Source organism: Theropithecus gelada, chromosome 19 (genome assembly GCF_003255815.1).
Source record: "Theropithecus gelada isolate Dixy chromosome 19, Tgel_1.0, whole genome shotgun sequence".
Taxonomy (NCBI): Eukaryota; Metazoa; Chordata; class Mammalia; order Primates; family Cercopithecidae; genus Theropithecus; species Theropithecus gelada.
The window spans coordinates 34,547,606-34,560,302 of record NC_037687.1 but is presented as its reverse complement, the minus strand read 5'-3'; the positions used below and the strand labels follow the sequence as shown (position 1 = coordinate 34,560,302).

The following is a 12,697-nucleotide window of genomic DNA, read 5'->3' as shown; positions in this document are numbered from 1 at the left end:
GACCTGGATAAGCCATTTCTCATCGCCCAGCGCCCTGGAGCTTCGCTTTTACTCCAAGAGGCTGCTGCAGAGGGTCCCCAGCCCCGACCTCGGGAATCTGTGGAAACTACATTACACAGAATGCTCTGCGTTGAACGCCACGCTACTAAGCCGGTAAGAGCTCAGAAGACCGACTTTCCACGAGAGTCACAAAAAGAAAGGGAGGGACTTTTGCGGGGGGGGGGGGGGGCCCTCTTCGTGGCGGCCATTTTGGCTTCTCTGGGGTGTGTTCACCGGATCAGAGACAGCAGAGCGCCGGGTTGGGGCCCCGAAGGCGTGAGGGGGGGAGTCGTCCCTGCTGCACGAAAGCGTCTGAGCCTCGCGACGCCGCCCTGGGTGACCCACGTCAGGCCTGTCCCCGGGTCCCTGCCCTGGTCGCCCGCCGCTCCCGGCCCAGCTCTCCCCACAGAGTCTGATGGCAGCGGCCGCTCTGAGGGCGCCAGCTCAGGTGGGTGCCGCGTCTCACCGCCTCACACGCCTTCCCCCACCCACTAAAGCCATCAGTGAGGGGCGCCTGCTCGCGTCCCCGCAGCCCAGGGTCCGGGACACTGAGGCGCTCGTGGGTGGGGCCCTGTTTCTGACACTGCGTGTGACGAGGTGTGGGAGGGCGTGACAGGCGCAGGAACCGGCGCGTGCAAAGGTCGGAGGCGCGACTGAGCCGGGAGAATTGGGAAAGCTGTTTTCTGCAGGGAACGAAGAATACGAGGCGGAGTTACTCCTAGGGTTGTACCTTCCTTGTGAGGACGCTAGAAGCCACGGAGAGTTTTGAACAAAGGAGGGACGCCATTTATGTTAGTTTTTTTTTTTTCTTTGAGAGGGAGTTTCGCTCTTACCGCCCAGGCTGGAGTGCAATGGCGCGATCTCGGGTCACTGCAACCTCCGACTCCTGGGTTCAAGCGATTCTCCTGCCGCAGCCTCCCCAGCAGCTGGGATTACAAGCCTGCGTCACAACGTCCGGCTACTTTTTTGTATTTTTAGTGGAGATGGGATTTCACCATTTTGGCCAGGCTGGTCTTGAACTCCTGGTCTCAAGTGACCCGCTTGCCTCGGCCTCCCAAAGTGCTGGGATTACAGGCGTGAGCCACCGCGCCCGCCCTATGTTAGGGTTTAAAAACTTTTCCAAAGACTGTTCACAGGAAGAGCAGCGATGGGGCGATGAGGACATTGAGATAGTGGGAGGCTGCAACTTTTTTTCATTGCCCTGCAGTTGGCAAGAGGTGACAGCACTGAGGCCGGAAAGTAAAACAGCCAGCCTGAGTTCAGGGCCAGGCAGGGGTACAGGGAGGCTTGAGCCCATCGAGCCTCACCAGGGGTGCATTCCTCTTTCGCTGGTTCTCCTAGTTGTAGAAGGGCGAACAGAACTCACATAGGAAGTGGAGAGTGTTCCAGTCCCTGAGTAGCCCCCACCCGCACCCACATGTTCTTGGGATTGTGGTTTTCTAGTATTCTTAAGTGTTGTTACCCCAATCCTGGGTCTGGTGCCCTGGAGAAATTCCAAGCCCAGGGCTCTAAGTCCATGCCAGGGGTTATACTGAGGTGTTCCCATTTTTGGCAGCCAGTGGAAACTTGTGAAAGGTTATCTGTGGCACTGGTATCAGGAGGCGCAAGTGCTTAGTAAAACTAAGCTGCGATTTTTGAGGAAACCATAGATCTCTTTCCTTTTAGCTGGGAACAAAGAGCAGGGGAAAGGAGTCAGGACTGCAGTGGCTGCCTGAAAAGCTGGGTACCTATTCTGGAGGTAATAGGAGGTATGGGTTAAAAGAGGGAGGTGATCTTGCTAAAGTCCTAACAGGGTCCATCCTGTTAGCGTGGAGAGCAGACTGTGGGGTTGAGGGAGGAGGAAAGAAGATCAGAGTGGAAGCTACAGCCAGTCCAGGGTAATGAACCAGAATCATTGATTAGATGTGTTGCATTCTGGATGCAAATTTTTAAAGGGGGCAACTAAATTTTCTTATGTAGACAGCGAGGGAGTGAAACAGGATTCAGCGATGACCCCACAGTTCTTCAACTGAGATGGAGAAGTTGGTATTAACAGTAATATTCAGCCGGGCGCGGCGGCTCAAGCCTGTAATCCCAGCACTTTGGGAGGCTGAGAAGGGCGGATCACGAGGTCAGGAGATCGAGACCATCCTGGCTAACACGGTGAAACCCCGTCTCTACTAAAAAATACGAAAAACTAGCTAGGCGAGGTGGCGGGCGCCTGTAGTCCCAGCTACTCGGGAGGCTGAGGCAGGAGAATGGCATAAACCCGGGAGGCGGAGCTTGCAGTGAGCTGAGATCCGGCCATTGCACTCCAGCCTGGGCGACAGAGCCAGACTCCGGCTCAAAAAAAAAAAAAAAACAGTAATATTCACTGGAGACAACAGGAGCTTTATTTGGTCATGTAAGAGTTTCAGATGTTTCAGAGACATTAAGTAGGCATTAAGTAGGTCGGTGAACACCCAGGTCTGGAAATCTGGGGAGTGCTTCAGAATGGAGACACCCAAAATATGGTGGTTATTGTGTGGACTAAGGTGAGTGAGCTGCGGATTACATTTAGAAGGGTTAATCTTTGTTTTTTTTTTTTTGAGATGGAGTGTTGCTCTTGTTGCCCAGGCTGGAGTGCAATGGTGTGATCTTGGCTCACTACAACCTCCGCCTCCCAGGTTCAAGCAATTCTCCTGCCTCAGCCTCCCATGTAGGTGGGATTACAGACATGCGCCACCACACCCGGCTAATTTTGTATTTATTTAGTAGAGATGGGATTTCTCCATGTTGGTCAGGCTAGTCTCAAACTCCTGACCTCAGGTGATCCACCCGCCTCAGCCACCCAGAGTTCTGGAATTACAGGCGTGAGCCACCGCATCCGGCCTAGAATGGTTAATCTTTAGGCATGGTGGTACAGGTTATTTGGTCAGGAAGGGCAGAGTGGGGGCTAAAGACCAACCAAGCCTTTTGGTTGGATAAGTGGGTGATGTTCTTGGGCTTTCTAAACAGAGGTAAGGGAGGTTAGTGGCTACGGAGGTAGGGTGTTTGGAGAGGATAGTTGGGCAGGTGGCATACGCTTTCAAGGAAAGAGTGGATGTAAGGTGAATGCAGAGGCATAGGTGTATTTGAGGCAAATGGCTGTCCTTTTTTTCCTTAGTGCTTATTCAGCATTCTGTGGAATCATCAGGATTTTTTGGTAACTTTGATGGGGCCGGGAGTGTTTTATTCAACCTGCAGGATAAGGCCAGGTGCCAATGTGGTCATCTGTGACAGTCACTTGGCCTCAGGCAGGTGATCAGTGGAGCTAGTCTTTGAGTGTTAAGTGGACAGAAGAAGGTTGTCACTGCCGAGGGGATAGCAAGTACATCACAGAAGTGTAATACGGCCATGGTTATCTGAGATGCACATGTGGTTCTGTGTGGCCTAAGTCTGAGGCAAAAAATGGGAGCCAGCCAGGGAGCCTTCACAGGATTTGGGGCTGCTACCACTAGTGGATGCCCTGGGAGATCTAGGGTAGTATTAGATCCTAGTTTGAATTTGTCAAGCATATCCTCGATGCTGTGTGCTAAGTTATGATGTAAAGTCTAAAATTAAGGCCCAGTATGACCTCTGGTAAAATCAGGGTGACATCAAATGGCCGGAGTACAAGTTTCCCTCCCTACCCTTCTCCCAGACAGACAACTCTTTTTATCAAGGGGACCAGGCACAGTTTCTGCCTATCACTTTGTAGCAGATTTCAGCTCCCTACCAGGCCATGGAGTTTGGCCATGGAGTTTTCCAAAGAAGCCCATTGTGGGAACCAGGGGCACTTGATCTTTTTGTTTTCAAAGTGCTTGCATTCCACAGCTTTTGGTTATTCACTTTTTTTCTGGACTAGACCCCCATGTGACCCTGTATGGTACATGTTGTCCTCATCTCCCAGGTTCTATGGACATATGATTAATAAACTGTTGTATCATCTTTTTTTTTTTTTTTGAGACGGAGTCTCGCTCTGTTGCCCAGACTGGAGTGCAGTTTCACAATCTCAGCTCACTGCAACCTCTGCCTCCCGGGTTCAAGCAATTCTCCTGCCTCAGCCTCCCAAGTAGCTGGGATTACAGGCACCCACCACCACACCCAGCTAATTTTTGTATTTTTAGTAGAGATGGGGTTTCACCATATTGGTCAGGCTGGTCTTGAACTCCTGACCTCGTGATCCACCCACCTCGGCCTCCCAAAGTGCTGGGATTACAGGCGTGAGCCACCGTGCCCTGCTGCCGTATCATCTTTCTAGTGTCAGGTTTTGTGTATTTGGCCATATCCATAACCCTAGTGTGGCAATCCTGCCTTCACTAATGGGGTAAAGAGGAAGAGATTAAAACAGTGACGTGGGGGGTAAGAACAGGGAGATGCCTATGGTGTGGGCAGTGAGGTGGCAGCCCTGGGCTTGGGGCTATGGTGTCTGGAGATAGGAGGGATGTGTATTCTGAAGAATGACGTGCATCTGGAAAGGGAGTAAGTGACAGCTGCAGGGCCCTGGTATTGAGACTTAGATGACCTTGGACATTCCAGGGGATTTCATGATGTGATAGTATGGATCCTTCCATGCCAGGCCCCCAGCTTAGATGCCTATTTATCCATGTGCTGGTTTCTCCTCTCAGTTGGGGAGCTTGGGAAGAGAATGGGCATGGGGTAAAGATGTGGGGGTGGCCGGGCGCGGTGGCTCAAGCCTGTAATCCCAGCACTTTGGGAGGCCGAGACGGGCGGATCACGAGGTCAGGAGATCGAGACCATCCTGGCTGACACGGTGAAACCCCGTCTCTACTAAAAAATACGAAAACTTAGCTGGGCGAGGTGGCGGGCGCCTGTAGTCCCAGCTACTCGGGAGGCTGAGGCAGGAGAATGGCGTAAACCCGGGAGGTGGAGCTTGCAGTGAGCTGAGATCCGGCCACTGCACTCCAGCCTGGGTGACAGAGCGAGACTCCATCTCAAAAAAAAAAAAAAAAAAGATGTGGGGGTATGCATTGTTGGTGGTTTCATCTGTTCCCATTGTGGCAGGGCACTGTGACCTTTGAAGATGTGGCTGTACACTTCTCCTGGGAGGAATGGGGTCTCCTTGATGAGGCTCAAAGATGCCTGTACCGTGATGTGATGCTGGAGAACTTGGCTCTTTTAACCTCCCTAGGTAAGGTTCTTTTACCCATTCCTGTGCCCTTAGCTAGTCTGTGCCCTTCCTCTTTTCCCTATCGGCAGGTCTGTCCTACTCATGACAAGACTATGGGCTCTGCTTCTTTCTCAGTTCCCTGCATAGTTCTGTCATTGGTAAGACTAATGTGTAAGACTAAGGTGTGCATACTGTCTTCTCCTCTCCTTGAGGAGCCCCCGTACCCCCACAGCCTCACAGGGAAGGATGCAGAGTCTGCAGTCTTGCAGTCATCCAAGTGCATCCCACCTTGATTGTCCCCTCCATGTCTGGGTGACTTTTTCCAGATCTGAGGATCCTGTGTGCCCCAGCTACTACTTCCATCCCGTAGCTGGCATTTCATTATGCCTGCCTATGCCAGGGGTTATTGTCACTGACATGGTCACTACTTACGTAGACCATGGACTCTTCTTAGAAAGTATTCCTCTGAAATTTTCTTTGTAGTATTTGTGTGTGTTTGTGTTTTTCCTGTGGGCTGTCATGTGCTGAGTTTTTTGTGGGACAGTGCAGGCTGCTCTTCTGTTCTTTCTTCCCTTAGTACTTACATTATCCAGATGCCGTATCATAGCAGCAACCTATTCTGTTTGGCGAGCAGTTTGGTGCCAATGCCAGTGGTCACAGCTCACTTCCGGTTTCTCTTCACCATTCTTGACATTTTGCTGACATGTCAGCTCTACTTGTCACTTCTGCTGTTAACATCCAGCCTGGGGCTAATCCTCACATCTCTGGACTCCATATTTTACCTGTTTTTCTCACTGCTACATCTGCAGTTCTTTCCAACGTTAGTCTCTACATAGTATGTCATGAGGTATGCATATACTCTTTTTGTTTGTTTGTTTTTTGAGACTGAGTCTCACTCTGTCACCCAGGCTGGATTGCAGTGGCGTGATCTCGGCTTACTGCAACCTCTGCCTCCCAGGTTCAAGCGATTCTCCTGCCTCAGCCTCCTGAGTAGCTGGGATTACAGGTGCCTGCCACTGCACCCAGCTAATTTTTGTATTTTTTTAAAGATGGGGTTTCACCATCTTGGCCAAGTTGATCTTGAACTCCTGACCTCATTATCCACCCGCCTTGGCCTCCCAAAGTGCTGGGATTACAGGTGTGAGCCACTGCGCCCGTCCTTGCACATACTCTTAAACAGTCCTTGAAGGCCAGCTGCTGCGTTGCAGTCGTATTTCCTTGGGCTTGCATATACTATTCTACACAGCACTCAAGTGTCACCAGCAGATAAGCTTCTGCAAAAGTTGTTTGCAGAGGATTTAGTATTACACCCTGCCTCTCTCTTTGTGATACCTCATGGTTGTGGCCTTTACCTCTTTTTTTTTTTTTTTTTTTTTTTTTGAGATGGAGTCTGGCTCTGTCGCCCAGGCTGGAGTGCAGTGGCCGGATCTCAGCTCACTGCAACCTCCGCCTCCCGGGTTTACGCCATTCTCCTGCCTCAGCCTCCGGAGTAGCTGGGACTACAGGCGCCCGCCACGTCGCCCGGCTAGTTTTTTGTATTTTTTTAGTAGAGATGGGGTTTCACTGTGTTAGCCAGGATGGTCTCGATCTCCTGACCTCGTGATCCGCCCGTCTCGGCCTCCCAAAGTGCTGGGATTACAGGCTTGAGCCACCGCGCCCGGCCGGCCTTTACCTCTTGAATTCTCCTACATTCTTGTAATCTTTTGTTTTTTTTGTTTTTTTTTTTTTTTTTTGAGACGGAGTCTCCTTCTGTCGCCCAGGCTGGAGTGCAGTGGTGCAATCTTGGCTTGTTGTAACCTCCGCCTCCCAGGTTCAAGCGATTCTCCTGCCTCAGCCTCCCAAGTAGCTGGGATTACAGGCACCCACCACCACGCCAGGCTAATTTTTGTATATTTAGTAGAGATGGGGTTTCATCATATTGGCCAGGCTGATCTGAAACTCCTGACTTTGTTTATCTGCCCGCCTTGGCCTCCCAAAGTGCTAGGATTACAGGCATGAGCCACCACACCCAGCCCATTCTTGTAATCTTTATAGCCTAGAATTGCTATGCAGCCTCATCTGCAGCCGGAACCCAACTCTACTGTCATGCAAACAATCCCATGGACTTGTTCCTGAGTTTGTCATACACACAGTTGTATAGGGGCTGCCCCCTCCCACCATAGTTAATGTGCACTTCACTAGCATTTCTTGCTTTTAGGTTTTTGGCATAGAGTGGTGGATGAGGAGGCACCTTCTGAGCAGAGCATTTCTTTAGAAGGAGAGACCCAACTCAGGACTTCCAAGGCAGGTCTTTCTCCCCAGAAGGCCCCGACCGTGAGACGTGTAGCTTGGTCTTGAGAGACATTTTGCTCTTGGCTGGGTCCAAGGGGACACATCATAGGCAGAAATTATATAGGGGTGGGGCATGTGAGAAGTAATTGTATTTCATTGCAGATGTTCATCACCGGAAGCAGCACCTTGGAGAAAAACATTTCAGAAGCAATGTGGGCACAGCCTTGTTTGTGAAGACCTGCACATTCCATGTGTCAGGGGAGCCTTCCACCTGCAGAGAAGCTGGGAAGGACTTTCTGGCCAAGTTGGGATTTCTCCATCAACAGGCCACTCACACTGGGGAGCAATCAAATAGCAGAAGCGACGGTGGGGCCGTCAGTCACAGAAGAAAAACTCATTACAACTGTGGAGAGTACACAAAAGCATTCAGCCGTAAACACACACTTGTTCAGCAGCAGAGGACACTCACTACAGAAAGATGTTACATATGCAGTGAATGCGGGAAATCCTTTAGCAAAAGCTACAGCCTCAATGACCATTGGAGAGTTCACACTGGAGAAAAGCCTTACGAATGTGGAGAGTGTGGGAAGTCCTTTAGGCAAAGCTCTAGTCTCATTCAGCATCGGAGAGTTCACACTGCAGTACGACCTCATGAATGTGATGAATGTGGAAAATTATTTAGCAACAAGTCTAACCTCATTAAACATCGGAGAGTTCACACTGGGGAAAGGCCATATGAGTGCAGTGAATGTGGGAAATCCTTTAGCCAAAGGTCTGCACTCCTTCAACATCGGGGAGTTCACACTGGGGAGAGGCCTTATGAGTGCAGTGAATGTGGGAAGTTCTTTACATATCATTCCAGTCTCATAAAGCACCAGAAAGTTCATAGTGGATCCAGGCCTTATGAGTGCAGCGAGTGTGGGAAGTCATTTAGCCAAAACTCTAGCCTCATTGAACACCATAGAGTTCACACTGGAGAAAGGCCTTATAAGTGCAGCGAATGTGGGAAATCCTTTAGCCAAAGGTCTGCGCTCCTTCAACATCGGGGAGTTCACACTGGGGAGAGGCCTTATGAGTGCAGTGAATGTGGGAAGTTCTTTCCCTACAGCTCCAGTCTCCGAAAACACCAGAGAGTTCACACTGGATCAAGACCCTATGAGTGCAGTGAATGTGGGAAATCCTTTACTCAAAATTCCGGCCTCATTAAGCACAGAAGGGTTCACACTGGGGAGAAGCCTTATGAGTGCACTGAATGTGGGAAATCCTTTAGCCATAACTCCAGCCTTATTAAACATCAGAGAATTCATAGTCGATAAAAGCCTTGAGTGGCAAATGTGGAAAATCTGTTAGCACCCTGGAGAAAGTCCTTGAGTACACAGTGAATGTGAAAAAGCTTCAGCTGAAGGCTGTATCTCATTGAGTGCTACAGAATGCACAAGGGAAAGACACTTTTGATATGTAGGGATGTCCAGTTGATATAACAGTTCTGAAGGAGATCCCTTATGAGGGTGGCATCAGCCTGAATTAAACATCCTCTATCTGAACATCTGCATAAATTCCAGGTATGTGGGAACTGCACTGCACCTTTTGCCCTGCCCAGGGCCCATGTCAGATGTATGTCTCTGCTGATACTGTAGTGGAAGCCATTTTACCTCTACCACCTGGCAAGTGACCACCAGTGTGCACCACTCACCCACCCCAGTGTATTCAGGTAAGTGAACCTTGGTGTTGTCCCATTCATGGGAGGAATTTGTAAATAGCCTAAGCATTTATTCCCTTCTTTTTTGTTTCCCTTTCTGATGAGTTAGGCCATGGACCTGACCCGGTTTGGCCCAGAGGACTCTGCTGGTGACCTGAAAAGAAGGACTACATATTTCAGGATATTGTTGGTGTCACATGACTCTTGATAGAGTTTTCCAGCCTCCAAATCACCAACTGTGGGAACCACCTGCCTCTTACTGCCTTGGTTTGTACAATAATAAAGACCTTATTAATCTTGGGGGTTCTAGTCACTGTATGGGTTCTGCTAACAAAACAGTTGGGTTCTGCTAACATGAAGGGGTGAATAACTTTTTTTGGAGATTCCCATTGTGTAGCTCAACAGAGACAGGGACAGTAGGATGGCAGAATATAGCTCTCTCTCTAGTTTGAGTCTAGTTTTCATTGCTATTCAAGGCCTCCAAGAAAAAAACTACAGGGTATTGTCCTAATTTATATCCTGGATGCCACAGAGGTCAGCCTGAGTAGGCAGCAGTTACTATGACATCCTTTGGTGCTTCTGAAAGCAACATGAAATTGTTCTCTTGTTCACAAGGAATATTGCATTGTGTTCAGTGCTAGTGGGGGAAATCTGTTCCCCAGGTCCTATATGCCTTGATATCCTGAATTCCATAGGGTAGCACCACAGGTGGTAAGATTATATTAGGAATTGTAATTGTTTTAGAAGTACAGGTGAAAATAACTAACCATACAAATGAGTGGTTTTTTTTTTGTTTTTGTGTTTGTTTTTTCGAAATGGATTCTCACTCTGTTGCCCAGGCTGGAGTGCAGTGGCGCAGTCTCGGCTCACTACATCCTCCACCGGCCGGGTTCAAGCAGTTCTCCTCCTCAGCCTCCCGAGTAGCTGGGACTACAGGCACCCGCTACCACGCCTGGCTAATTTTCTTATTTTTAGTAGAGACGGGGATCTCACCATGTTGACCAGGCTGTTCTCGAACTCTTGACCTCGTGATCCACCTGGCTCGGCCTCCCAAAGTTCTGGGATTACAGGCGTGAGCCACTGCGCCTGGCCTTTTTTTCAGATGGAGTTTGGCTCTTGTTGCCCAGGCAGGAGTGCAGTGGCACGATCTTGGCTCACTGCAACCTCCGCCTGCCGGGTTCAAGCGATTCTCCTGCCTCAGCCTCCTGAGTAGCTGGGACTACAGGCGCGTGACACCACGCCCAGCTAATTTTGTATTTTTAGTAGAGATGGGGTTTTTCCAGTTGGTCAAGCTGGTCTCAAACTCCCGACCTCAGGTGATTCGCCCGCCTCAGACACCCAAAGTGCTGGGATTACAGGCGTGAGCTACCGTGCCTGGCCAAGTGTGTGTTTCTTATAGCAGTAGTGTATTAGTCTGTTTTCACACTGTTACTAAGAACTACCTGAGGCTGGGTACTTTATAAAGGAAATAGGTTTAATTGACTCAGAGTTCTGCATGGCTGGAGAGGCCTCACAAAACTTACAATCATGGCAGAAGGGGTAACAGGCACCTTCTTCACAGGGTAGCAGGAGAGAGAGCAAAGTAGGAACTTCCAAAACCTTATAAAACCATCAAATCTTGTGAAAACTCACTATCATGAGAACAGCACGGGGGAACTGCCCCCCATGATCCAATCACCTTCCTCCTTTGACACGTGGGGATTACAGGTCCCTCCCTTAACACGTGAGAATTACAATTCGAGATGAGATTTGGGTGGGGACACAGAGCCAAACCATATCAAATAGCTTGCAATTTTACTCAATGTAATAGTCCTACTGTATATAAATACTTTTTACCTACTGGGTATAAAAAGATACTCACCAAGTGGATGCAGTACATGTGCTAAACTTGAAAAGTATAGCTGTGAAAATAGTAAGAAGTAGTGAATAAGAGCCTTGGTTGAGAATCTATTATGGGCAAGACAAGACACACTCCATATTATTCAGAAGCTCAAAGGATGTGCATGTGTGTTTTAAATATCACAATATGGCATAGTAAGTGCATTCTTTCTTTAAACCACGTCTTTTGTATCTCAGGGTCTTTGTGTTTAACCATTCACCATAAAAGTTTGTCATGACTACATAGTGGTTAATATCAGATTCTGGTCATGTTACCTGGGTTTAAATCCCAGTTCCACTGCCTCAAGCTTCCTCATCTGAGAAATCGTGACAATAATAGCTCTTATTTCACAGCGTTATTATTAAGATTAAAATAGTTATGGCAGGTAAAAATCTCATAACATTCCCTCGTATCTTCAAAAGCATGCATTTTAAATCTGTTAGTTTGAGCAGTACGATCATATTTCATGGCTGGTTCCCCATCATTCTGGTAAACTCAAATGCCATGTCCTTTGAGGTTTCCCTCCACCAGTCACACTCTGTTCTTACTGTTTCACTTTCTAGTACATTTATAACTACTGGATACACTTGTTTTCTTCCCCCTCACTAGAATGTAAACTCAACATTGTTTGTATAGTTTTCTTTTTTTTTTTTTTTTTTTGAGACGGAGTCTCACTGTGTCTCCCAGGCTGGAGTGCAGTGGCGTGATCTCGGCTCACTGCAAGCTCTGCCTCCCGGGTTCACGCCATTCTCCCGCCTCAGCCTCCCAAGTAGCTGAGACTACAGGCGCCTGCCACCACGCCCGGCTAGTTTTTTGTATTTTTAATAGAGACGGGGTTTCACCATGTTAGCCAGGATAGTCTCGATCTCCTGACCTCGTGATCCACCCGCCTCGGCCTCCCAAAGTGCTGGGATTACAGGCTTGAGCCACCGCGCCCGGCCAGTTTGTATAGTTTTCTTGACTGAATTGGGTGAAGTTCTGCAACGTAGATATTGGCAGTTGAAGCTGAGATTCCAATTCATAATGTTTTTCATTCAGTATTTTTTTTTTTTTTTTTTTTTTTTTTGAGACGGACGGAGTCTTGCTCTGTCGCCCAGGCCGGAGTGCAGTGGCGTGATCTCGGCTCACTGCAAGCTCCGCCTCCCGGGTTCACGCCATTCTCCTGCCTCAGCCTCCAGAGTAGCTGGGACTACAGGCGCCCGCCACCGTGCCCGGCTCATTTTTTGTATTTTTAGTAGAGACGGGGTTTCACCATGGTCTCGATCTCCTGACCTTGTGATCCGCCCGGCTCGGCCTCCCAAAGTGCTGGGATTACAGGCATGAGCCACCACGCCCAGCCTAGTATTTTTGACATGGCGTGTTTTTTTTTTCCTATGGATTCTGTTTCTTCTATCCTCAGGGACCTTTATCTAATATATACATTTTGATTTACGTTAATCTCTGCTACTTCTCCTTAAGTAAACATCACTTTCCTTTCCCTTATTCTAACAATAATAATCTCTGATCATTTTGTGGGCAGCTCAGCAGTCAAAACTTACCATGCTCTGCTGTCTAGAAAAGTTACATTACAGATTTAATGCTCCCCTACACATTTTCTGACAAATGTCACTACTTAGAGATGCTAGTCTTTCCCATATTTGCACTTAAAAAAAAAAGTGCTTCAAAAAAATTTTAAAGGACGCCCCTTCCTTTTGTGTCA

The 12,697-nt window shown here is 48.7% G+C and overlaps 1 protein-coding gene across 1 annotated transcript; it reads left to right on the top strand.

The window, feature by feature from the left end:
- Positions 1-230: 230 nt before the first annotated feature.
- On the top strand, positions 231-9,403 carry ZNF154 (zinc finger protein 154). Its single transcript, XM_025367121.1, has 4 exons — positions 231-487; positions 5,044-5,170; positions 7,583-9,131; positions 9,229-9,403. Exons 1-3 carry the CDS (start codon positions 455-457, stop codon positions 8,734-8,736), a joined length of 1,314 nt encoding a protein of 437 aa, XP_025222906.1. The 5' UTR covers positions 231-454; the 3' UTR covers positions 8,737-9,131; positions 9,229-9,403.
- The last annotated feature ends 3,294 nt before the right edge of the window (positions 9,404-12,697 follow it).

Bases quoted from the DNA above. Each gene is read 5' to 3' on its own strand.
- ZNF154 (XM_025367121.1), top strand. From the start codon at position 455: ATGGCAGCGGCCGCTCTGAGGGCGCCAGCTCAG. The intron at 488-5,043 runs GTGGGTGCCGCG...CCATTGTGGCAG, and splicing joins CTCTGAGGGCGCCAGCTCAG to GGCACTGTGACCTTTGAAGA. The intron at 5,171-7,582 runs GTAAGGTTCTTT...ATTTCATTGCAG, and splicing joins GGCTCTTTTAACCTCCCTAG to ATGTTCATCACCGGAAGCAG.